The sequence below is a fragment of the Natator depressus genome, chromosome 2 (genome assembly GCF_965152275.1).
Source record: "Natator depressus isolate rNatDep1 chromosome 2, rNatDep2.hap1, whole genome shotgun sequence".
Lineage (NCBI taxonomy): Eukaryota > Metazoa > Chordata > Testudines > Cheloniidae > Natator > Natator depressus.
The window spans coordinates 36,397,423-36,423,917 of record NC_134235.1 but is presented as its reverse complement, the minus strand read 5'-3'; the positions used below and the strand labels follow the sequence as shown (position 1 = coordinate 36,423,917).

Here is a 26,495-nt window from a genome sequence, read left to right as displayed (position 1 = left end):
TGTACTGTCCATCAGGACCTGGACCACCCTGCTCTTTAGCTGAGGTAGAAAGGCAGGCAGGCTAAGTGGACTGCTCTGAGCTCCCTGACATTGATGTGTAGGGAATGATCAAGACAGAACCAATGACCGTGCATGCTGAGATTGCCCAGGTGGGCTCCCCATCTCAGGTCTGAAGCAGCAGAGACTAGGGTAACCAACGGAGGGAGGGCCGCGAACGGAACTCCCTCCAATGCCAATGCAGAATTTTTCCACCATGCAAGTGACAACAGGATGTGGTCTGGGACCTTCACCACATGGTCTGTGCTGTGTCTGCTGGGGACATAGACTGATACCAGCCACGCCTGCAGCAGCCTGAGGTGGAGCCGCGCATGGCAGACCATGTAAGTACAGGCTGCCATGTGGCTCAACAACAGCAGGCACATATAAGCACCGGTAAGAAGGTGGGCTTGCACACACAAGATCAGGTCTGCCATGGCCTGGGACTCGGTCTCAGGGAGGAAGGTCCTGGCCCGCGTAGAGTCAAGGACTGCTCCAATGAACTCTAAGTTGTGTGCTGGAACTAAGGTTGACTTTTTCTCATTTATTAACCGCTGCAGGTCGCGATTGGTGGAGCAAACTAGGTTGAGAGGACACTGCACCTGATCCCGGAATCAGCCCTTTATTAATTAACCAGTTTTCGAGATACAGATAAATTTGCACACCTCGGCGCCTCAGGTAAGGAGCCACTGACGCTATTCACTTTGTAAACGCTCTTGGAGCTGACAAGAGACCGAAGGGCAGTGCGTGATTGAAAATGGCAGTGGCCCAACACAAAACAGAGGGAATGCCTGTGCCCTGGGAAAATGAAAATATGAAAATACACGTCCTTTAAGTCAAAGGCAGCATACCAGTCTCCAGGATCCTCAAAATGCCTGCTTCCAGCTTCCTTGGCCTCTGGAAGAACCAGGCTGGGCAGAGGAATAGGAAGACAAAGGGTACCGCCACTTAAACCCTTTGTCTCTGTCCTTCCTGTAGGAGCTGGACTGGGGGACACCTCAGGACCTAGACAGAGGAGGCGGGAGATGGAACGGCTTTCTAACCTACTCAGGGGTTTGCAGGCCTAAGGAACAGAGGGTAGCACAGGAGTCTTTAAAGCCGTGGAGCTGTGCATCTGTCAGCTCCAAGAAGATCCCTGCTCCCTCAAATGGGAGGTCCTGAAGCGTAGTCTGCATTTCCTGGGACAGGCTGGAGGACTGCAACCAGGAGCTGCAGCTCATGACCACCACAGAGGTAACTACCCTGGCCGCCAACTCCATAGCATCCCAGACCATCTGGAGAGCGTCTCTCGCCACTACCAAGGTGACACACTCCTGTGGAAGGCCCTCCTTGAACTTGCTGATGGAGTCCCACAGTTTGACATTGTACCTGCCTAGCAGGGCCTGATTGTTAGACACCCAAAATTCCAGGCTGGCAATTGAAAAAATTTTGCTGCCAAACAAGTCCAGCGTCCTGGCATCTTTATTTTTCTGTGTGCCGCTTGCCTGGCCCTTTTGTTGATGGCAGACACGACCAGGGACCCTGCTGGAAGGTGGGCATACAGGTATTCAAATCCCTTTGCCGGGACATAGTACCTCCTTTTCCGCCTTCTTGGAGGAAGGTGAAACAGAAGAGGGGGTCTCCAAAGACTTAGGAATTTTCAGGACCCCGGGGTGGACGGGCAACGGGAGCTGGGCCAGGGTGGAGGAGGGTATGACGTTAAAGAGGTCATCAGACTCCTACGCTAGGGGGAAGAGTGCTGGGCAGATTCCGGTGCTGGCAGTGCGTTGCATGCCAATGCTGAAGTGCCGGGCATGGAGTCCGATCGAGCGGTCTCTGAGGCAGGACGAAGCGCAGCCTCCTTGAGGAGGACCCTCAAGTGGATATCCCGCTCTTTTTGAGTTTGAGGGCAAAAGTTTTTGCAGATCCTTCACTTATCCTTTCTGTGGGACTCCCTCAAACACCTCTTGTGGGGATTGCTAATGGGCATCGGCCGGCTGCACGATGAGCATGGCTTAAAGCCTGGGGAATGGGGCATGCCCCACTCTGAGGTGAAGACCTCAAACGGGAATCTAACTCCTAAACTACTACTCTACTACTCTACAACTTAACGGTCTAACTATGTACCTATCAACTAAATACAAAGGAGACAGAACAATGGACTGTAAGAACCGCTAACATTCTTGCCATGCAAGACAAGGCACTCCAACCAAACATCATGGGCGGTAAGAAGGAACAGAGAGGGTGTAGGGTCAGCAGTGCCTCATATACAGATGCATGAACATGGCACTCAAGGGGGCACCACAGCTAACCCTATGGATACCACTAAGGCAAAAGTCTCTGATGACTGTACACATGGGTGTGCAAACACTTAGAATGGAATAGACAGGAGCAAGCACTCGAAGAACTGCTGTTCAGAGCTGGGTAGCAATGACTCCAATACACTATTACAGAGTTGTACACAGCTGTTAAGAAATGCAGGTAATCCCAACACCTGCCTACTTGGGTTTCAGAGAACAGTATAAAGGGGACCTTAGGCTTGGTCTACAAAGTTTTTGGATTGACTTAATTATTTTGGTTTAAAAAAAACCAAACAGTTTCCGAGGTCAGAAGGGATCACTGTGATCATCTAGGCTGATCTCCTGTATGACACAGGTCATAAAACTTCCCCCAAAATAATTTTTGAACTACAGCATATCTTTTTTAAAAATCCAATCTTGATTTAAAAATCACCAGTGTTCGAGATTCCACTACAACACTTGATAAATTGTTTCAGAGGCTAATTACCCTCACTTTAAAAAGTATGACTTATTTCCAGTCTGAATCTCTCTCGCTTCAACATCCCGCCATTATTATACCTTTGTGTGCTAGAAAGAAGAGTCCATTATCAAATGTTTGTTCCCCATGTAAGTATTTATAGGCTGTGATCAGCATTCCCTCTGTTGAGGTAAATGGTAGGGCTGTCCAGCATTAAAAAAATTAATTTCAATTCATTGTGCTGTTAAACAATAATAGAACACTATATAAATATTTTTGGATGTTTTTCACATTTTCAAATACATTGATTTCAATTACAATACAGAATACAAAATATACAGTGCTCGTTTTATTTTTTATTATAAATATTTGCACTGTAAAAATAAAAGTATTTTTCAATTCACTTAATACAAGTACTGTAGTGCAATCTCTTCAACTTTCATGATACTTACAAATATAGATTTATGTATAAAAAATAACTGTATTCAAAAATAAAAGAATGCAAAACTTTAGAGCCTGCAAGTCCACTCAGTCCTACTTCTTCGTTCAGTCAATCACTCAGACAAACAAGTTTGTTTACATTTGCAGGAGATAATGCTGCCCACTTCTTGCTTACAACGTCACCTCAAAGTGAGAGCAGGAGTTCGCATGGCACTGTTGTAGCTGATGTTGCAAGATATTTACATGCCAGATGCACTAAAGATTCATATGTCCCTTCATGCTTCAACCACCATTCCAGAATACATGCTTCCATGCCGATGACGTGTTCTGTTCAGTAACAATCCAAAGCAGCGCAAACCGACGCATGTTCATTTTCATCGTCTGAGTCAGATGCACCAGGAGAAGGTTGATTCTCTTTTTTGTTGGTTCAGGTTTTGAAGTTTCCACATCCGAGTACCGCTCTTTTAAAATTTCTGAAAACATGCTCTAGATCCCATCCCAATCAGATTTTGGAAGGCACTTCAGATTCTTAAACCTTGGGTCGAGTGCTGTAGCTATCTTTAGAAATCTCACATTGGTACTTTCTTCGCATTTTGTCAAATCTGTAGTGAAAGTGTCATCCTCCGAGATTGCTATAACATGAAATATATGGCAGAATACGGGTAAAACACAGAGCAGGAGACATACAATTCTCCCCCAAGGAGTTCAGTCACAAATTTAATTAACGCATTATTTTTTTAACGAGCGTCATCAGCATGGAAACATGTCTTCTGGAGTGATGGCCAAAGCATGAAGGGGCATACAAATGTTTAGCATATCTGGCATGTAAGTACCTTGCAATGCTGGCTACAAAAGTGTCATGCGAACATCTCTTCTCACTCTCAGGTGACACTGTAAATAAGAAATGGCCAGAATTATCTCCCCTAAATGTAAACAAACTTATTTGTCTTAGCGAGTGGCTGAACAAGAAGTAGCACTGAGTGGACTTGTAGGGCTCTGAAGTTTTACATTGTTTTGTTTTGGAATGCATTTATGTAACAAAAAAAAATCTACATTCGTAACTTGTGCTTTCACAATAAAGAGCTTGCACTACGGTATTTGTATGAGGTGAATTGAAAAATACTATTTCCTTTATTGTTTTTTCAGTGTAAATATTTAATACAAATAATATAAAATGATCACTGTACACTTTGTATTCTGTATTGTAATTGAAATCAATATTTGAAAAGGTAGAAAAATATCCAAAATATTTAAGAAATTTCAATTGATATTCTATTTTTTAACAGTGCAATTGAAACGGCCATTAATCGCAATTAATTTTTTTTGAGTTAATTGCGTGCGTTCACTGCGATTAATCACCAGCCCTAGTAAATAGATTGAGTTCCTTGAGCCTATCACTATAAGACAGGTTTTCTAATCCTTTAATATCATTCACATGACTTTTCTCTGAACCCTCTCCCATTTATCAACTTCCTTCTTGAATTATGGACATCAAAACTAGACACTGAATTCCAGCAGCGGCTGCACCACTAACAAACACAAAGGCATAATAACCTCTTTACTCCTACTCGAGAATCTCCAGTTTACACATCCAAGGATCATATTTTCCCCTGTGGCCACAGAATTGCACTGAGAGATCATGTTTAGTTCATTACCCACCATGATCCCCAAATCTTTTTCAGAACCACTACTTCCCAGGATAGAGTCCCCGATTCTATAAGTATGGCTTGCATTCTTTGTTCCTAGATGTATACGGTTACATTTAGCCACATTAAAACACATTACTTGTGCTCTGCTTACCAAATAATCCACGCCTTTCTCTACCAGTGACCTGTCCACTCCCCCTATTTGTGTGTTGTCTGCAAACTCTATCAGTAATGATTTTATGTTTTCTTCCAGATCATTGATAAAAATGTTAAATAGCATAGGGCCAAGAACTGATCCCTGTAGGACCCCCGCAGAAACAGACATTCAATGATGATTCCCTATTTACAATTACATCTCAAGACCCAGAGTTCGCCAGTTTTTAAATCTATTCAATGTGTATGCCATGTTAATTTTGTACCCTTCTACTTTTTTAATCCACCTTTCTATCCAAACAAAGTAGTAAAAGCTATACAACCTTCACTGGATGTAGTTATACCGGTATAAAGGTGCCTTACACTGGTATAGCTTATGTGACACATGCGATGCTTTAGAAACACTGAATATTCAAAGCCTACTGCTAGGGGCCTACCAAATTCATGGCTGTGAAAAACGTGTCAGGGACTGTGAAATCTGGTCTCTTCTGAGAAATGTGGCTATTGTAGGGGGCTCACAATATTGCCATCCTTACTTCTGCGCTGCCATCAGAGCTCAGTGGCTGCTGGCCAGATGCCCAGCTCTGAAGGCAGTGCCGCCGCCAGCAGCAGTGCAGAACTAAGGATGGCAATACTGCAACCCCACCCCCAACAATGGCCTTGCAAGCCCCTCAAAGCCTCCTTTTGGGTCGGGACCCCCACCGTTACAACACCGGAAACTTGCAGATTTAAATATGTGAAACCACAAAATTTAAGATTTTTTAAAATCCTATGACCGTGAAATTTATCAAAACGGATAATGAATTTGGTAGGGTCCTACCTATTGCATTGAGATGTGACAGATGTTATGGGCACATAGAATATTCAAAAACAGCTGCATCTATTTTAAATGTTATTTGTATTCCTGGCTCAGAAGATGAACTAAAGGGTTTTCTGCAAGAACTGAAGTCACTGAGGGATAACTGATGCTAATCCTCACCGGTGAAACAAGACAAGTAACAAATCTGTGGAAGTTTCGCCCCCACCTCCCTCAAGGCAAATAGCATATACTGGTTTGACCGGTAAGAGGCCTGGGAGACAAAGAACTTGAAACGGTATAAAATACCAGCCACGAACAGAGGAGTCACTCACACTCAAACCAAGAACAAACACGAGACTGAACAAGAGAGGCAGGCCCTGTGGAGAAGGCCTAAAGTACGTTAGTCCTATTAGGGTCCCTATGTGGGAGATTAACTGACCAGGCAGTCACCAGGCATGCATATAAGATGTTTTCTTTGTAATGTTTTTATTCTGAAGAAACAGAGAGCTGACTGATCACCAGTTAACCCTGTCATTGTCCCTGAAACAGGACTGCAGGTGCTGAACTAAAGTCAGACCTACTGAGATAATTACAATAAATTGCAGAAACCTGCAGCCTAAGTCCCCAGTCTGGGAAGAAAGGATCATGGGATCCCATCCTGAGACAGGTCTCAGGCCTCTATCCGTCACCTAAGTGGCGTGCCCTCAGGGATACCACGAGGCGGTCAGAGGTGCAGTTAGCTGTGACTGTGACCGCTTATTCCTCTAAATTTACAGGAATAAGCTATACCAGCATAGCTGCATTGACACGTAGGGGGTTGCAGCACTTTAACTACAGTAAAAGTGATACAACTTTTGTGCACAGACAAGGCCTTAGTGTAAATGGAGAATAGAGCCTGATATATTTTTGACAACCAGTATCCCCCTCCCAAAACACTTAAGACAGCTCACAATACAGTGGTTGTACTTACTTGCGTGCCAACTGTGATATTTGGCATTGAAGAGATGCCAGCACTAGACTTGGGCTTTTTATTTTTTGCTCTGGCCTTTTCTAACATCTTCTTCCTTTGGCTAAAAGGAACTACTCCCCTAAGGAAAGAAAACAAATTATTAAACCAAGAACTACAAAAGAAGTGTCTGTTCATAGTCTTGAGAAGCTCAAGACTACAACTTCGGGCCTGTCTATACTGGCAAGTTTTGTTGCCAAAAACTGCCTTTTGGTGACAAAACAGCAAGAACGTACACACTACAATGGGACTTTTGTCGCGAAAAACGCCCAGTTTTGGTAACAAAAAATTCCACTGCTACGAGAGACTTGTTTTTTCCCCTCCCTTTTTTGTCCATAAAGAGGCTTCTGCCAGTATCCCACAATGCCTGCCCCGATTGCTCTGCTCAGTGTTTTGATCTCTGCTGCCCTGCAAGCATGCGCCCCTCCCCTTTCAAAGCTCCGGGAAGTATTTGTGTGCTGCTCCATTTGGGAAACAGAGTAAATAACTGGAATGCTCCTGTTCTGCCCGGCACTAGGAACACAGCAGCAGGCAGACTGCTGCTGCAGAGGGAGGGGGACAGACTGCTGTGCTGCTTTGCCATTCCTCCGCACTGAGAGCTCACAGAGCTGCTCATGATGCTGCTCTCCGCAGCTGGAGGGGGCTGTGGCAGAACTTGGAGAGGATCCCAAGATGCGTGGAGATCAGCTCTTCCTTCCCACAACACTGCACTGTGGGATACATACCCACGGTGCATTGCTCACCCTGTCGATGATGGTGTCCCCAATGTGGGCATGATCTGTTGACAGAGGGAGCAAGTATGAACACCCTTTGGCGATTTTTGGGTGTTTAGATAAGTTTTGTCAACAAAACTTGGTAGTGTAGACAAGCCCTTAAATGGAAGACATGGTAAAACACCACTCTGCCAAAAGCCCTCAGCAAAAGTGAAATCTTGCTGTCCCATATTCACTCCACCTCACTCTCAAATGCTCTTATATCAAAATGCTCACTTTACAAATCATTTTTTTTAAATTGCCTGTACTGAAAACTCAACATGCTATTTAAAAACCTAAAACTTTTTGTCCTGCTTTCTATACCACAACAGAGAATCTAGAATCAAACTCACTTTGCAATTCTGCTAAAGAAACAAGGAAAAAACACCACTTGCAGCACTTCCAATGTTAAATGCAGATATAATTTGCACTATACAGAGATGCATTCAGGAAAAAGGGGTCAATTTCAAGTCATCTGATCATAATGGCATTTTGAATCTAGCTCAACAAAGAACAAGGTAATGCTATTTAAATATAATTTAAAATACTACATTGTCACACCAGCCTGACAACGCAGCAGATGGAAGATGTGCTGCCATTCAAGAGATTGAGGATGAGAAGCAATTACAATATTCTCCCCACTATGCCCACTGGAACTCTATGTAAACACCACAAGAGCTTTTTGTATACGGGTTCTTACTGCTCTACTCTGTACTGAGTGCCAGGATCAGCTCTGGATAGCAGCAAGGATACATGCACCAAGGGCAAAACAGGTAACAAGTACAACTTGAAACAATTTTCTTGAAATGCAAAAGCAATTAACTAGCAAATACCAACTCTTTGGCAATCAGTCCCTAAACATATTGAGGCTGTCCTCACCATGACTGGCAACAATTCCCAAAGCCCACCGGCCTTTTCCTTACTGGAGAAAAGAGTGGCGTTGGGAGGTTGTACATTTTTTAAAGCACCAATTAACAACACTTTGTCCTGGTGTGGCCATGACCTAAGTGAGATTTCCAAGTCATCATATTTTTTCCTCATCTAGATACTTTCTCCCCCCAGTCGAGTTAGATTGATCCAGCTACAACTCAAATGAAAACCCTAACACCCTTACCTTGATTTTAGCAAGTCAAGTTATAACCTCAGACTATACAGCTAGAGGTGGTAAACTGTGCGTACACGGATACAAAAAGAGTTAAGCCAATTTTATTTAGATAATATGGATTTACATAGAAGACACCTTTTTACCATAGCCTCTCCACAGTATAAACAGCATGGGATGCTCTCTCTACCATGCCTGTCAGCAATTTAGATTTTTTTGGGAAAAGAATTATCATGATTAATAGACGCTTATGTCTCCATAATCTGATGACAAATACATGATCATCAATGTTGAAGTTAGGCATACCTAACTACTGAAGGGCCCTGCAGGATAATTCAATTTGTAGTTAATTTTTAAATAGCATAACAAACAAACAAACAAACAAACAAAGGGTTGATTATTCAAAAAAGGTAAGAAGGCATGCAAAAGTTTCCAGTATTACGGTCCCCACAAAGTTGTGGTTTACTGGTTGCTATGCTGAGTGATGCTCTAGAATGAACTGTGTTCGCAATGACATTGGTTTTACAGTCAAGAGAAAAAAAAATCAGAAAGTTGTGATTTCTACTACCGCTCTGCCCCAAATTTCAAAATTAGGAGTAAAATACAGCTTCCTCATATCTGGCTGTGATTTTGTTTGGCTTCTGGTTAATATTTAGCAAACACCCCAAACAGAAAGATATTTAGTATCTCAAATTTTCAGTGCTTGCAAGTAACTGGTCAGCGAGTATTTAATCCCACTATAACAAAAGCTACTGGAGATCCCTGCCACTGTAAGCAAGGCTTGTTTAGATTTAGCATAACTCTTAAGTGAAGCACAGGTAAAAACAAGGTGGGCACTGAAAATGGCACGGATATGCATGTCAACTCATTGTAACTAGAAATGTATTTTCATTTTTTTACATGCTTGGAAAAATCATCATCAACTTCTACCTTTTTATGTCCAGAAAACTTGACATTTTAAAAATTCAGTGAAGTTTTACAAATAGAAATGTTTTAACAATTTATGGGAGGTTATTTCATCCAATTTTTCAGCATGCATTTAAGCCAACAATATAGTTTATTAATCAGACTGCCTAACATTCTAGCCACAGAGCCCTATGGGAGAAAAAGGACAGTGTACACAGGTAAGTTTGTTTTCTATATTATTTGTAAAGGCCTGAAAGATACAAAATATATTAAAACTACTTTGTGAAACTATGTAACACCGGGGGAGAACACTCAGCCAACCAGCATTTATTTTCCCAATAAGAACAACTCAATTATCTGGATCTGCAGATGACAACCCAACTTGACAAGACAATTTTTTTCATTATCTATATTGCACAGTCTCAGTCTAATGTCCTAAATTTCGTAGCTCTTAGCAAGGCTTTCATACTCTATGCAGTCAGTCATCAGAATCCAACGATGAAAGTACATCTTTACAGGCATGTCTGGACCCTTGACATCTGTGTCAGTGGCATCTCATTGTATTATATAGCTGCTCCTCAGCTACAATACAATAATGGTATCAGTTTTACAACATTCACTATGTTTCACAGCACAATTAGCAAAAACAGCCTTCTCTAGAATCATTTCTTTACCAACTTTTTTATCACTATCCTATCTGAGTACTGATGAATTTAATTTCACAAAGTATCACAATATCCCATTTTACAAAAAAAAAATCAAAAAAAAAAACCCCAATAATTTCAATTACTTCCTCAAGGTCACACAGGAAGCTTGTGGCAGAGCCAGGAATAAAACCCAGATCTCTTGATTCCCGCCAGGTCCAATGCTTTAGGCACAATATCTTTCCTCTTTTGTAATCATAGCGTGCAAAAATACAAATACTTCCCTCAAGGATAGTATAAAGCCATGAAAGCAGAGTTACAGAACTTCATCACTAGAACTATAACGTGCACTGCAAGGAAGCTTCGTCATTATAATGAGTTTGCAGATACTTTTGGACAAATATATTCAATACCATATATACTTACCACCAGTACAAATTGTTCTCTAGCTGAGCACAGGTATAAAGAGCACAGCAATGTAGTGAAACTATCCGTTCTCCCTGCAGCTCTGAGTATGTCTGCGCAGTGTGTTCCAATTTAGAAGCTACAGAGCTTAAAGTTTCATCCACCCAGGTAGCAACCTAAAAGGAAGGGGAGGCGAAAAAAACAACACTGCATCATAAACAAACTCTTTACATTTTTCAGGATGAATCAGTTTGGGAAAAGTATCATCAGCCCAACCTTCACTTCAGTTTTAGAACTGGCCCTTTAAAGTTTTGATCAATCTGGTAAATTTTCCCTTCCAGTTCTGGTCTCAGCCAGAAAATGAAAGTACCAAAAAACTGAAAGGGTACTCCTGATCAAAGCATTTCAGCAAATTTGGATATTTAACCAAACCGCATTTTAACTCTAAACCTTCTGAGATTCATCTATTATTGGTCAAAACAAACTTACTGTTTGTATAATCTGTTTTACTGTACTTGGAGCTCAAAAATCTTTAAATCCTTAATATTTTTTGCTACAACTCCATTCCAGAATTAGGCCTCTCTAACCTTAAATTTCAGTGCAGCAGTAAAAAATTAACAGTTTTTGGAAATTTGATAAGATGGACAGGCTTTCATTGCTTAAGAGTCCCTGGAGGCTGGGACCACCTTTTAATCTTTGCTCACAGAAAGACCTCAGAACTGCCTTTGATTTAAATTGCTATAGTACAAAAGAAGACAATTACGAAAGCTGAACCCGTCAACAAAAATTATTCACTATGATCTTTATAATGAAATTAATTTGTACTACTGACCTATAGCTGCAGACTTTGGTTTACTTATTCTTCATAGAGCAAAACAGTGGCTGAAAAACCCCCAAAAGTTTTATCATGAACTCAACAACAAAGAAAAGGATCTCATACCTTGTTATTTTCTGTGGCTACAGTTGCTCTGATACTATTTGCAGAAAGGAGCACTATCTTTTCGTTGGTTAACCCCAAAAACATTGCTCGTGGATGATGTAATGAAGGATTCTTTGAAAGCATAAAAGAGGTTATTATTTTATAAATTCATACATACCAAATTATTTTAAAGATAGATTTAAGGATGTACAGTACCTGTGCATTTCTATAAGGCTCTGATTCACTCCATTTCCACTGATAAAGTTCCCCTTTACTGCTAACTGCCACAAGCTCAGAATACAGAGCTCCAATAGAAATAAACTTTGTTCCATCCTACAAATGAAAAAGATGAAGTCTAAAATGGCAGTGCTATATACTAAAACTTTTTGAGTAACAGCAGATTTTAACAAACATAAATGTCAAGTGTGCAAAACAGAGCTTACAATGGTTACTGAAATTTTAATCAAGTTATCTGTACTATTAGAGTTCCACTGAATTTAAAATTCAGTAGTAAAAAAGAAGTTATCTAATGTGTTGCCTGAAGCTGATCATACTTTCGGAAACAAATAACGAAATATTCAAGATCTTTTATTCAGGAAGTTATTTTCCTTCAGTTCAGTAATATCACAATTTGCCAATCATATTAAAAAAAATTCAATTCACAGCCACAAAATATTTATGACAGTGTGGTTTTTAGTTTAAAGATACAAAAGGAAGGATATTTAAATGTTACAGATAAGTGTCCTATTAGGGGCAGAATTTATCAGTTTGGAAAAGTCCCATTTCCATGTGGAAATTTTTGCACGCATTACCGTTATCAGTGACTACTAAAAATACCATAACCACAAGATTTGAGAAAAATATATTTGAAATCTTTTACATTATACATTTGACAGCACCTTTGTGTACAGTCAATTACATTTTTGGTGACTGAACATGTCTTTCTTCACACCCTGCTGGAGTATGGTGAGGAGTAATGGGAAGAGAGCTGAACTGACAACAAGTAGCAGGCAGATATGCGCACACAGAAAAGGGGAACTGGAAACAAGGCTAGGCATGAGCATTTTTGTTATTGCTCTTATTGCCTCTGAGCCTCTCACCCTTCTACACGTTTCTCTGCATCTGTATTTATTTTGAAAGTTGTTTTTTTAATTCAAAATACATCATTTAAAGGGTGATCAAGAATTTTTTTAAGATAATAAATTAATACACACCCAAGTTGTCAGTGTTCCCTTAATTTTAAATTCTGTTAGTGTCTCAGTACCACAACCCAGTATGTGCACCTTTACACGCTATTACTTAAAGGTGACATTCTTATTTGGTTTAGCCCCATTTTCTTTAGTTTGTCAAGACTCCCATTTATTGGGACTGAAATTTGCACATTCTGTATCATCCCTGAGAATTTTTATTTGTATTTTAATTTTAAGTTTCAGCAAAATTTGTTTGACTATTTTTAAATTATACAAGCATGGCTGGGGAGAGAGGGAAAGGGGACAAGATACACCATCTTATCTGAATTTTTTTTGTTAAAAGTCAAAATATTTTAAGCAAGAAATTATCACACTTGACTTTTACATAGCTCAAGGTTAAGGCTCAAGACATTAGAAGAAAGACGTTCAGCAGTTTTAAAGTAATAGACATTTTAGGACTCAGAACCCGCAGTCAAAGCCATATGGGTGGACTTCTGTGTCCACATTGATCCCCAGTGTCTTGAAAGGGAACTCCATGCAGGTAAAGAAAACCTGCCTATGCAGATCTGACTACAGAATCAGGGCCTTAATTTGTCAATTTCATGCACAGGGTGATAGAATTTAAAAAACAGTGGGATTTAAGACCTTCTCAGTTCAGGATAATCTTCCAACTTTAAAATTAAGATTAATTTTCTTTGAATTTAGCTTGTTTTGCAAAACTAAGGTTTTAAAAATCAAACTGGTTTTGGTCTGGGGTTTTTTGGGAGAGAGGGGAGGCATTTTGGGGACACGTTGATTTTGTTATTAAATTGGTTCTGATAGTTTAAAGTTACAAAAGCTTTAAAATCAGTTCCTCAACTGGAAAATCAGTTCTTCCAAAAATTTTCAAGATAGCTCCATTAAGAAATGGCTCCATTTTAGCAGGCAAACTGAATAGCTCAGATTTCTCTCTCTTTCTCAAAAGCATTTTCCCCCCCTCCCCAAAGAGCAAACACAACAATAAGGATGAGGGAGTCAGAGGTTAAGGCTAGACATTAAAGCCATCACACTCCCCCTTTTTCCATATGCTTTAAAAATTGTGTCTTTATAGTATTATATATATTTATAAATACATAAATACAAATAAAAGTGCATTTCACATGAGGTATACCATATGTATAGTAATATACTATTACGTAACACAGATTCAGCACATAATCTGATCTCCCCCGTTATATGAAAAACCAAAAATTCTTCCAAAAGATCAGGTCGTTTCTTTCATTGGATACTGATTGCAAATCAACTGCCATGTTGCGAGTTCCTATATCCATTTAGATTCTAGTAGTTTAAAAAGACTAGTTCTTTTTTTTGCCCCCAGAACAGTCAAGCACATTAAATTGCCAGAGGAATTGTTTATAAACACACAAGTGTATAAAATGAGCACTGATCAACAATACACTCTTATTTTCATAACTCCTCAGTAATTTTGTGCATTGTTCCTCAAATGAATGTTTTAAAATCCTTAGGGAAGAAATGTCTAAAACATGTTTTGTGATGTGCCCTATACACACAGGAAACCATACATAACATGGTATAATTATGTCATTTGTAAAACGTACAAGAAACATTTATAAATATTCCAAGGTTTAGAGACCTTCAAGGTAGGGGTGTGTACACACACACACTCTCTGGATTTACACACACATACTGTGGCTAGAGGGGCCATCATATTATGTAGGCTAGACCCAGAATCAGACAAGAATAGCACTTTTAAATGTACCCATATTGCTGACAGTATCTGTTTTTTTAATTCAGGCTTCCCAAAATGTTTATGGATAGTCTTCATTCACGTGAAACAAAAAATTTCAAGAGCTATTTATCTGATATCATTACAAAAATTGCTTTAAAAAAAGATGCCATTTCATAGTTACATTTATAAACAGAGGCCCAAATATTCACTCCAAGATGACTCTGAATTAATGAAATATTAATGCTATGTTGACTTAAGGTAAGCTTCCTCAAAAATTGTAAAAAAGTTTCATCTTTGTGATAATTGTATTAAAAACAAGACATTTACAATAGTTGAGTGTGAAGTATTCACTAGAATATGCATATGAAGTGTGAGCAGTAAATTTTTATTACTAGTTAAAGGTTCATTTTACAAATGCATCTTATATAATACCAAAATACATTAAGATATTATTCAGTAACAAATTTAACTAGGAAGTATACACATACAGCATTGTATAAGAGGATATAATATGAATTAGAGTATTCTTTATACAGAAAACAGCACCCCAAGAACAGCTAAGTAGATGGCGAGTTGCTATCACAGCTACTGAATAGCTACCAGAGTGCTGCAGAGAAAAATAATTCCATTTACTAGAGGATTTGGGTATTCTGAAAGTTGCTTTCTCTCTGGTTTGGAATGAAAACAGAGAACTTTGAAATTCTCTGCAAAATGGAAAGCCCTGAGGTCCCCAGCCCAGGGACAATCTGATCAGCTGGCTGCCCGGGAGCTGTGGACTCTCGACACCTGGGAGCCTGGGCTGCCAAGGAGCCATACCACTCAGGACTTCCAGGCTCCCTGTCAGCCAACCTCTGAGCTCTAGAGGAGCAAGAAGCCTGGAAGCCTTGCTTCATGGCAGCCCAACAGATGAGATGTAAATGAGCCCTGGTCTCTCATCAGTCAGACTGCCAAGGAGCCACGTGGGTAACCTGGCAGGAAAACAGATAGGATTCCATTGGAATCCTGCTTGCTTCTTGTAAAAAATGAATAGTCTCTAATTTAGATGAATTACCATTCTCTAACTGAAAAACATTCCACTGGGAAATTTCCAACAACCTCTGACAGCTATGAATTGGGTACACCTTATATTTATTACCCAGTCATCTTCACTCCCTATACCGCAGCCTATACCTTCACTCCCTATACCTCCACCTGCTTGTTCGTCTCATCCATCCGTCATGTCCTGTCTTTTATACTGCAAGCTCCATGAAGGAGGGACTCAAGTTTATTAAAAGATTGAACAGCTAAATAAAATGGAACACCAACCCGTTGTGGCCTTCAGGTGCTACTGCAATCTAAATGTATAGTAATAAAATAATAAATATAAAGTCTGTACGGAATCTCAGTGATTTTATATAATTTGCTAAATATTTTGTCTACATGACTTTCTTCATCCTACTGTTAAGACAAGTCAGAGGGCCAAAAGCACCGATTTAACAATTCAGAGTTACATGTTTAGGTTGTACTTCAGAATTCCAGACATGGGTTGAAATGCACTTATTCAAAAATGAACAGTTTTTCAAAGTATCCACACTGTTCAGCCTGAGTACCAGGATGGAGGAAGTGGTAGTCAAGGTCAGCAGATAGACACGGAAAGTGACAAACTTCTGCAAGCTCTTTACCACTAGCCTGGCAAGAGGGCAAATAAACCAGAGAAGTGGGAAGCCCAAAAATAGAACATCAAAAGAGCTGCTAAGCAAGGAAGACAGGAGAGAATGGGTAAAGGAAGAAGACAGACTGATATTGCAGACTGACACAGAGCCGTTGAATTGCCTGGAAGCGGTCGGTCGGCAGCAACACTCTCAACGTCGTGGAATCTAACAGGGCCTCAATGAACTCAATTTTTTGAGTGGGAGCCAAGGTTGACTTTGCGATGTTTAAAATGAGTCCCGGAGAGTCGAGCAAACGCAACATGGTGTCGACGTGGGTGAAAAGCTCCTCTCTGGAGCCACCTTCAGCAACCACTTGTAAAATGTCCACCAGTTTGTACGTGTTCTCTTGGAGGAATTCCCCTTGGATGCCCTTGGGTGCAACTACGTGGCATAAAACATCCCAGTGCAAACAACAGTAGGGAAGCGCTCTAATACTTTGATGTCAAAGGTGATGAGAGCCGCTATGGGAGCGCTTGTGGCACCAAATGCAGCAGGGACGAAGTCCCCCACACGATTCTGGTGCTGTCTCCATACCCACCATGGGGAGGGAAGAGTCTGGATGCAGTGCTGACCAACATGAAGGTTCAGTGGCTCACTCCATTAGAGGGGTTATAGGTGAGGCAGCCTGGGGAAAGTCCTGGACCAACAGTGAGGTTGGGACCAAAAGGCAGAGGAGGTCTGCAGCTGTCATAAGTGTACAAAGCATCAACACATTCGCTACTGGTATCTCCTCATTGGTACTGAACTCAACGGATACCCATAGGCCAGAACCAGGGTCAACGGTATGGGGTTTCTGCCCTTCCCACTCAGTAACAGGGAAGCGTCAGAAGTACCCCAGCCATTCTGGTGGCAGATCCAATTCCATGCTGGTCCACGTTTTTCCTGGGGGAGGTGGAGGAGTTGCCCTGCGACCTGGAACAGTCCCGAATGGTCTTATGAGACCTCTTCCTTGGTGCCGGTGACAGAGAACAGCTTCTCCACCTCTCTCGCAAGGCGCCTACCCTAGAAGGAGGGGCAAGAGTGCTCTCCGAGCCCAAGGCTGATCTTTGGCCTAACAGGGCCTTGGTACCAAATCAGGCAGCATGGCCTGTTCGAGTAGGGGCTTCTTGAGGCAAAGGTCCTGTGCCACCCGAGTCCTCTTTTTAAATGATTTACAAATCTAACAGTGCTCTTTAAGGGGCGCTTCACCGAGACCAAGTCGGAGTCACTGTGGGGATCACACCTACACACGAAGAACAGTGTTTAACCCCAGTAACAGCTTCACCAGGGACACTATCAACACACACTAACTACTGACTACTAGCTAACTTACTATATATAATAAACTAGGCTAAGACTAAATAAGAGGTTGTGAGACTACAACACCACAAAGCTCTGGCTCCAGCCATGGGCTTTGAGAAGAAACCGAGGGGGATCAGGACAGCACTGCCTCATTTTGCCAGGGGAGGGGTCATAGCCACGAGCACCGCCCGTCTAGAGGTACAGCTAAGAAACAGACTCCAGCTCCAGTGTGCTGGACACGCACACACCTAGGTGGAATGCACACTCTGCATCTACTCGAATACCTGAAATTTTAGCCTGGGCTCCCATGGAGATGGAATATGGGGTGCAAGTGGGTCCAGCTACCAAGGCCAGATGGATACTTAATTACTATTTGTGCAGCTCTTGATCTTCACTTATTTAAATAACCAAGCATGACAAAACAGGATAAATGTAAACAGAACTGAAAAAACTGAACTAATCAAAATACAAGCCTCTTTTAAAGGAGCTGGACATGAATATGACCATTCACTCCAATGCATAAGTGCAACTCAACAGGAAACGGGAAATTGTTTAATGAAAGAGAGAGCTTAAGTTCTTTGAGATTTCTCTGGTTGTTGCCCACGAGTGGCAGCCACAGAGATGAAATAGATCAGAACAGAAGTGGCAATTGAACCTCAGTTGTAAGGGCATGAATAGCAATAATATAAACAAAACTAAAGAAGCACATTAGGAATCATTTTACTTCAATATCACACTTACAAAAAAATCAAGATTTTTCCAGGGAAATCAGAAGTACAGACACTTGTATGGAAAAATAAGATCAGTTGCATGCAATGTACTAAGCATATAAAGGAGCCAAAAAAATTCTCAGTACCTTATCTGGCCACCATTGCAAGTCTTCCCCTAACGAGACCGGGCTTTGAACAGGTGTATTCTTCTTATCCAGGTTTGGCTCCCCTTCCTTGCTTGTAGAGCCCCTTTCATTATCAAATGAGGCTCCATCAAGCCACCTTCGTTCACGCAAACGTAAAACGGACTCACGTTCACGCAACAGCTCAGAGTCTCTCTCTAAGGGAAGAAGGAGAACTGGTATGCAATTGGGTCACACCAGTGGGATAAAAGTAAGCCACTCTCTAGTAAAGACCCTTCAGGATGCAACTAACAGCAGTTAAATCTATTCACAAAAATTTAAAATACTGATATATAAAAAAATCCTGACATGCAACATTCAATATATTAACCCTTTCAAGCATATGTACTTATTACTACCATATATAACATATGAATGAAACTAAAAATAAAGTTATTTCTAGAAATAAGAAAATCAGGTAGTTTGTGCACTACTGAAAGCATAATGCTTCATTTTTTACTCAGAGTGGTAAAAAGCCAAAATGTATTTAACAAGGTAATTTAAGGTTTTATAGTACGATATGCCCTGAAGTTTTACCCTATGATGGTTTATCTAATAACAAAATCATCTAATTAATCTATGACGTCTGTTAGATACATTTAAGCAAGCCAAAAAAGAGTATTTATTAGAGAGTCTCATAACAAGTTTCCCAAAAATAAGAACTTGAAAAGGTTAAAGACAAAGCAATCTTTTTAAAAGGCTCTTGTAAAAATTTGATAATCCAACCCCTTTTGTTTAAAGCAACGTTTTACAGGACTGGATTGAATACATTAAAGCATATCTGGTGGTGGGTTTTTTTGTTGTTGTTTTCTGTTTTGTTTTTTTAAGTATTCAAATGAAAACTTTTCAAGAGTCAGACAAGTTTTAAAAAGGATCCTTGTAGGAAAGTGTTCCTTACCAAAATGCTTCCCCTCCAATTGGCCTACAAACTGTCTAAAGCCAGTACTCTGCAGTTCGCTCATGCAGATAAATTTTTTAAATCAGGTAATCAAACTAACTTTCCAAGAGTCAACTATGCATGGAAAATAAGGATTATAAAATTCGTGGTAACGTCTTACATAGAATAACCTTAGGAAAGGAAAAAAAAAAGGAGGGATTTAGAAGGAGTTATGTCAAATGTTGAATATTTGTACATGCACATAATGCATTTAACCCATTAAGTACCTCATTTATGTTCATAAGATTCAATTGGAATTACATGTTTGAAATGGTCCCACTACTGTATCATCCTTTCAATAAATTCCTCAAAATCTTGGGTCTTTTGCTACACTAGACAAACAGGAACAAGTTTTTACATAAGCCAAACATGACACCTTGCCCTGTAGGTAAAGTTCACATAACATTGAACCTGCTCATTCGGAAACATACTGACCCTCGACTGATAATTTGTATCAAGCAATTATATGCTCACCAGTTAATATACTAATGAAGAAAACAGAATTATGAAACAGGTTAGAGCTGTACTAAATGAGCAATCATGGCAGAGGTTGGATTAACAGTTTGTAAAATGCTCTGGGCATCTATTGAGTAGAATTATCTTCAAGAAGCTATGAAGAAAAAGCTACAGATTCTGTGCCATAAATATTAAGATTTAATACACTTTTCTAAGCATTTGTAATGACTTCCTACTATTCAAGGTGTTCATTAACCTTAGACTGTTACAAGCCCATTTCCAAAAATGCTTCAAAAAGCGCACAGTCCACCTCTCATTTCCCTCCCCTGAATTTAAAATTGCCTTCACTCATTTATTATTAAATTAACTAGTTAAGAAAATTAGAAGAGCACTGCATACTGAGCAACCTAAACCAAAGAAACTAGCTTTCAGAATGCTGCATGCCATATCAAATTTGAGTATTACTTTTAGATCAGAATTAACATTCTCAATTAGATACATGAAGATAATTAGTAGGCATTTGTGGTTTCAAAAATTAGTAGGTATTTGTGATTTTAAAAATTTCATGCAAAATTTTAACACAAAATGATTAACGTCAGACAAACTTCAAAGTCGCTCTTGTGATTTTTGCAGAACTTACCTGTTCATATTCAAAAATTTTACTATTGATATTATCAAAACTATTAGAGACTTAATGTTTATCAATTAATCAATTTGTGCACACAAATCAAAGACTAACTAGTGTGTACTATCACTAGCTTTTTGCACAGCAAACTACTTATTACAAAGAAAAAAAAAAGATGCAAAATTACCTCGGGATGAGCCTAGCCTGGAAAGTGATGAACGCCGAAAGGATGGATAACCAAAGTAACTAATATCTTCTGAAAACATAGCATCAGCATCAATAATGACACTTGGGTGAGCAGAATGTATGTCAGCATCCAGAAGAGACATAAGATCCTCTATAAGAGGAGACAAGGGTCTTAAGTGAATAATCAGCTACTTAAAACATCAACTAGAGAGACCATCACCAAATAAACATCAAAACAAAAAATGTCCTACTTATAAGTTGAATTTCTGCTCTTCAGATTCACCAGTGCAAACCGATGTGCCTCCTATGCACCCACATTTACAATCAAGCACAGTGGTCCAATGTATGCAGCCAATTTTCCCTACAGGAACTGCTCTGTCACTTGTCTAACCAAGTTTTCTGGACAAATCTTACCCCAAAACAAAAAAAAATTCCACACCCCAGAAATTCAAACCTTAGTCACACACTTGGAAGAGCAAAGCATCAATTAAAACAAACAGCCAAACTCCATAAATTAGTTACCTAGAATTAGAAAAGACTAGTGTTGCTATTAGGTAAAAGCTGTCCCTCCAAAGATCCTACAGCCTTTCCCCTCTGGTGCCAAGCAAAAAGACTACACACATTTCCGAGTGGCTGCCCAGCAAGTTTGCTTCAGAGATTAAGAAATTTCTTCACTCCTGGAAACAGTTGCTGTGCCTTCATAGAATAAGCTTTGAGGTCAGGCTTCACTATCTATATTAAAATGAATAAAAGGATGTCTACAAAAAATAGTCACTATTTCAAATCTATACAATAAAAATTAAGAGCTAATTTGAAATACTATGAGTCTAATCCCAATCACTACTCAAAAAAATCTTAGGACCCTAAATACACAGACATTCACAATGTTTCCTCTACAAGTGCCTATTATCAAATGAGTCTAATATAAGGTAGGAACACCAAATTCCATAATAAAAAAAATACATAGAGCTAACATGTCAAACTTAATCATCATATAATACAATACACCCAGCTTCTTCAGCCATGACCTCTCCTATTATGAAATTTGTAAAGCCTCTAAATTATCATACACCCAAAAAAATGCAGCAACAGTCTAGATTTAGTGGAATTAATTTTAGAGTTAAATAATAAAAGCTCTGAACCCTGGCAGGCAGATAGAAATTTCTACTTCGACTTTTGGAATTAAGAAGGGTTTCATTTCTTGACCGTGAAAAGGTCAGTCAGTGAACCTCCATCCCTCAAGACCAGAAGGACCACATTAACATTTTCTGAAGCCAGACAAATAGTCCAGCATCCAACAACAGCTACTTGCTTTCTCAGCAGTCGTAAGACATTTCATATAAACAGACATTCACTGATGACAATCATAAGAACATAAAAACGGCTGTACTGGGGGAACAAACAGAACAGGGCAATTATCGAGTGATCCATCCCATCATCCAGTCCCAGCTTCTAGCAGTCAAAAGGGTTAGGAACACTTGAAGAATGGAGTTGTGTCCCTGACCACCTTGGCTAATAGACATTGATGGACCTATCCTCCAGGAATTTATCTAAATTATTTTTTGAACCCACTTATACTTTTGGTCTTCACAGCATTCTCTGGCAGAATTCCACAGGTAGACTGTGCACTGTGTGAAGAAGTACTTCCTTCTGTTTGTTTTAAACCGGCTGTCTATTAATTTCACTGGGTGACCCCTGGTTCTTGTGTTACGTGAAAGGGTAAATAACACTTCCCTATTCACTTTCTCCACACCATTCATGATTTTATAGACCTCTATCATATTCCCTTCCCCTCTCCCCATTTAATAGTCTCTTTTCTAAAATGACTATTCCCAGAATTTTTTTAATCTCACCTCATATGGGAGTTATTCCATACCTCTAATCTGTAACCTTTCCTTTTCCTTTTTTTTTTTTTTTTTTTTTTAATTAAAGAAGATGAGGAAACCAGACCTGCCTATATTGTCAGACCATCCGAGTACAAACAATGGTGTAGGAAAAAGCAATGACCTTGCTGTCCAAATGTCTACCAGATCCTTCCATACACACACAAGAGCAGCCTAACCTCATTGTACCTTGTGGCAGCTCTCTACAAAGGAACAAGGTGGTCTAAATCCACGACCAGTCTGTCTCTGTCCATCCCAATGGCTGCAGTGCACATCATCCCAGCCCTTTTCAATAGAATTAAGCTATAGGGAGTATCTCTTGGAGAAAGCTCTCAAGCATTCATCCAAGTTGAATAACCTGCTTCCTCATCTCAGCTCTTCTATCAGAGATGGAAATTTCCTATACAGGACAGCTAGAATTTAACAGGCATCCCTCCAGCCATCTTGTTCATCTGCAGGTGGGAAATCTTTTTCAGTAGATAAGTTACAAGTCAGCACAACTCCTCCAAAAATTTGAACAAATATTTTAACAACTCAAACATACATACATTTTTGGCTCCTGAGTCATTAAGAAAAAACAGGAGAAGGGCACAATAGCAAACATTTATCTTTCTTCTTGTAAGACCAGTTCGACTTCAAAAGATAAAATTTCATAAGATGACATTTTAAAAACTAAAGGAGTCCCTTCTTTCTTCCATTCTCTACACCATCAAATATAAGTATTACATAAAATTTTGGATTGAGGAACCAAATCCTCAATATCCTTCTAAGAGCCTTCAGGTATTTTCTTTGAATTCTGTGGAGATACAAATAGATTCAGCAAGACTAAAACTTAACCTAAGAAGTTTGGGTGAGAGAACACAATATTCCATTACTTATTCACGAAATTCTGCCACCTGATTTTATGCTCCACTGTTCTCAAGAATCCTATCCAATTTGGTCACTCATGTTTCCAGCAATGTTAACTCATGATCATATATTTCTCATTGTTGAGCAAGATATTATGATCCTGATAGCTCTCTCCAGCTAAGAAGGGATTTATACCTACTTCATCTGAATGAGCTACCAGTGAAAACTGTGGTAAAGAGAAAACTAATTTTGACCACGCCCAAATAGTTCAAAAAGTGCACCAACAGCAATCTATAACTTTAGAAAACAACTCATCACCGCACACATTTGTCGGTATTGTGTCTAGATATTGTCCATCTTGGAGATCATTTTAAGAAAAAAATGGTTATTCTTCAAGTTGGAAAATTTCTAGGGACCCCACTTTTCATCTTTTTCTTATGTTCAGCTCAGGGAGCTAACTCACACTCACTATGATGTAATACAAATACACCAGACAGTGCTGCACCTCTAAATCTTCCACATTTCTTCCTTCTGAACAATCAGAACTTTAAGGAACACATTATTTTATGTTCCACTATCCAAAGCAATAAGTAATGTCACTGCAATTATGTTTCACAAGTTTCCCTAGAATCAATCGACATCCAACACATCTCAGGAGCTTCTAACAAAGTGGCTGATGCACTCTCCCATGAAAGTTTCCCAGAATCAACTGGTTAAAATCGTCCTTGAGATGTGGAAAATATTGTTAGTCTTTACGTACTTGGTAGTATATTTAGAGGTGCATGTGTCTTATTAACTCTGTTTTTCCTAGAGCTCCAGGAAGAAATCCCAGCCAGCATTTCACCCTAGCTGTGATTTGGGGGGCGTGTCATAAATATAAAGGGAAGGGTAATCACCTTTAAAATCCCTCCTGGCCAGAGGAAAAATCCTTTCACCTGTAAAGGGTTAAGAAGCTAAAGGTAACCTCGCTGGCACCTGACCAAAATGACCAATGAGAAGACAAGATACTTTCAAAAGCTGGGAGGAGGGAGAAAAACAAAGTGTCTGTATCTGTCTGGGTGATGCTTTTGCCGGGGACAGAACAGGAATGGAGACTTAGAACTTAGTAAGTAATCTAGCTAGGTATGTGTTAGATTAGGATTTCTTTAAATGGCTGAGAAAATAGCTGTGTTGAATAGAATGAATATTCCTGTCTGTGTGTCTTTTTTGTAACTTAAGGTTTGGCTAGAGGGATTCTCTATGTTTTGAATCTAATTACCCTGTAAGGTATTTACCATCCTGATTTTACAGAGGTGATTCTTTTTACTGTTTCTTCTATTAAAATATGTTTCTTTTCAAGAACTGAATTTTTTTTCATTGTTCTAAGAACCAAGGGTTTGGGTCTGTGGTCACCTATGCAAATTGGTGAGGATTTTTACCAAACCTTCCCCAGGAAGTGGGGTGCAAGGGTTGGGAGGATTTTGGGGGGAAAGACATTTCCAAACAACGCTTTCCTAATAAAAATAAACCCAGATAAAGTTTGGTGGTGGCAGTGGAAGTCCAAGGGCAAAGGGTAAAATAGTTTGTACCTTGGGGAAGTTTTAACCTAAGCTGGTAAAAGTAAGCTAGGAGGTTTTCATGCAGGTCCGCACATCTGTACCCTAGAGTTCAGAGTGGGGAAGGAACCTTGACAAATGTATTCTTCACGCTGAAAATGAGAACCAGGTATAAGTGTTTCTCATAAATTGCTAGGGAGGAACAAAATAAAAACCTAATTAACTAGGCTCCCAGGATCTTTTTGACATTCTGGAGAATCACCGCATTTTATTAGAACACAAAGCCCCAGGCAAGATTACAAGCTGGCTCACTTGCCGTGAGTTGCCAGCTAAGAGCTGAACCAGGACACCTGATCATGCCTCTGCCAAATGGTACTCTTCTTTCCATAGTCTCATTTACATTGCTTTGTTTTATTTATTAGTAATGTATTCAATGGAGTCTCCTTATTTTGCCACCAAACAAGACTAGATTTTTTTAAACTAGGTCATGAAAGCAAGCATGCATACATAAGAAAAGCAAAAGCACTAATTAAAGGTGACCTGAAAAGGAAAAACAAACTGGGCTTATACCCCTTTTTTGCTTTTTTTTGATGATGTTTAAAAAAAATGACTGAAAGTACTGCCAAGCGTTTTCTGCTCCCCCTTTTTAACATTAAAAATTCAAGTCAACTCTTATATTTCCTAAAAAACTATGGCAATTAAAGTACTAGTGAAATTATGGCAAATAATATACAAGCAGCTGCAAATTGCATAATTGAGGGGGAAGGGATTTTCTACTCAGATTTTAAAATTATTTTGTTTTTTAAACACTTATTTAACTCTAATGAACACTTTTTTAAAAAAAAAGGCACTTCCATGCTTCGCAGATGCAGCGCAATAACCAGCTATAGTGGATCACGGAGCACCAGGTGCCCATGAGGGAGAAAGGAGCAATATGTGGAGATTTCAATACCATATCCTTATAATTAAGGGGCCAGAGTTTATTTTAAATACTTCTGAAGAACTCAATAAGCCCTCCAGCCTTGACATTCCTGCTTTTCCAAGGTTTAAAATTAAGCAGAAAACCACAACTTTCAAGCATTCATTCTACATCATCAAAAACTAAAAGGCAAACTTTTAAAGAACAACTATTCAGGATCACCTTTAAAAAAAAAAAGTTACTTGGAGTTATCACTTGAGAGACTGGATCATAAATGTTGGTTTTATTGTAATTTTTTTCCTCTTCAAGTCTATAGCACTGTAACTTCCAAAGAATATCCAGAGGCAAAAGGAGAGGAACAATTTCAGAAAATAAAGAAGGTTCAGAAGACTTAGGGCAAGGTTATGCTTGGTGTGAATGAGAAATCAGATAATACAAATTGAATTTTTGATCTGTTATGGAGCTCCTGAAGGAGAGCGTCACTATTTTTTCCACAAGAGATGCGGGAAGGTATTTTGGTCCACCATTTTTCCTGGAGCCTATACTTTATCCTAATCCTAACAATTAACTTGACTCTGCAGAGCTAGAAGAACTGCTAAATTTGTAAGCAAAATTCAATATACAGAAGAATAGAGTCACAGGCATATAGTCGTCATATTTTTAAGTTGGCCTCCTGGCATGTCCAGATCTTGACTACAGTTAAACACTCTTTGAAGGGTGACAATTCTTAGTTATCTACTTTAGTTTTTAAAAAGCTAATGTAGTTTATGAAAGACA

General features: G+C 39.5%; 1 protein-coding gene across 1 annotated transcript in view; it reads right to left on the bottom strand.

Annotated features, from left to right (window-relative positions):
* UBR5 (ubiquitin protein ligase E3 component n-recognin 5) overlaps positions 1–26,495 on the bottom strand; it is a 138,397-nt gene that overhangs the window by 71,191 nt on the left and 40,711 nt on the right. Inside the window, exons 8-13 of the mRNA XM_074944009.1 lie at positions 20,534–20,683; positions 18,293–18,504; positions 11,762–11,878; positions 11,567–11,677; positions 10,648–10,802; positions 6,782–6,899 (exon numbers count right to left, since the gene is read on the bottom strand). Coding sequence (XP_074800110.1) covers positions 6,782–6,899; positions 10,648–10,802; positions 11,567–11,677; positions 11,762–11,878; positions 18,293–18,504; positions 20,534–20,683 — 863 coding nt within the window. The remainder of the gene's footprint in view (positions 1–6,781; positions 6,900–10,647; positions 10,803–11,566; positions 11,678–11,761; positions 11,879–18,292; positions 18,505–20,533; positions 20,684–26,495) is intronic.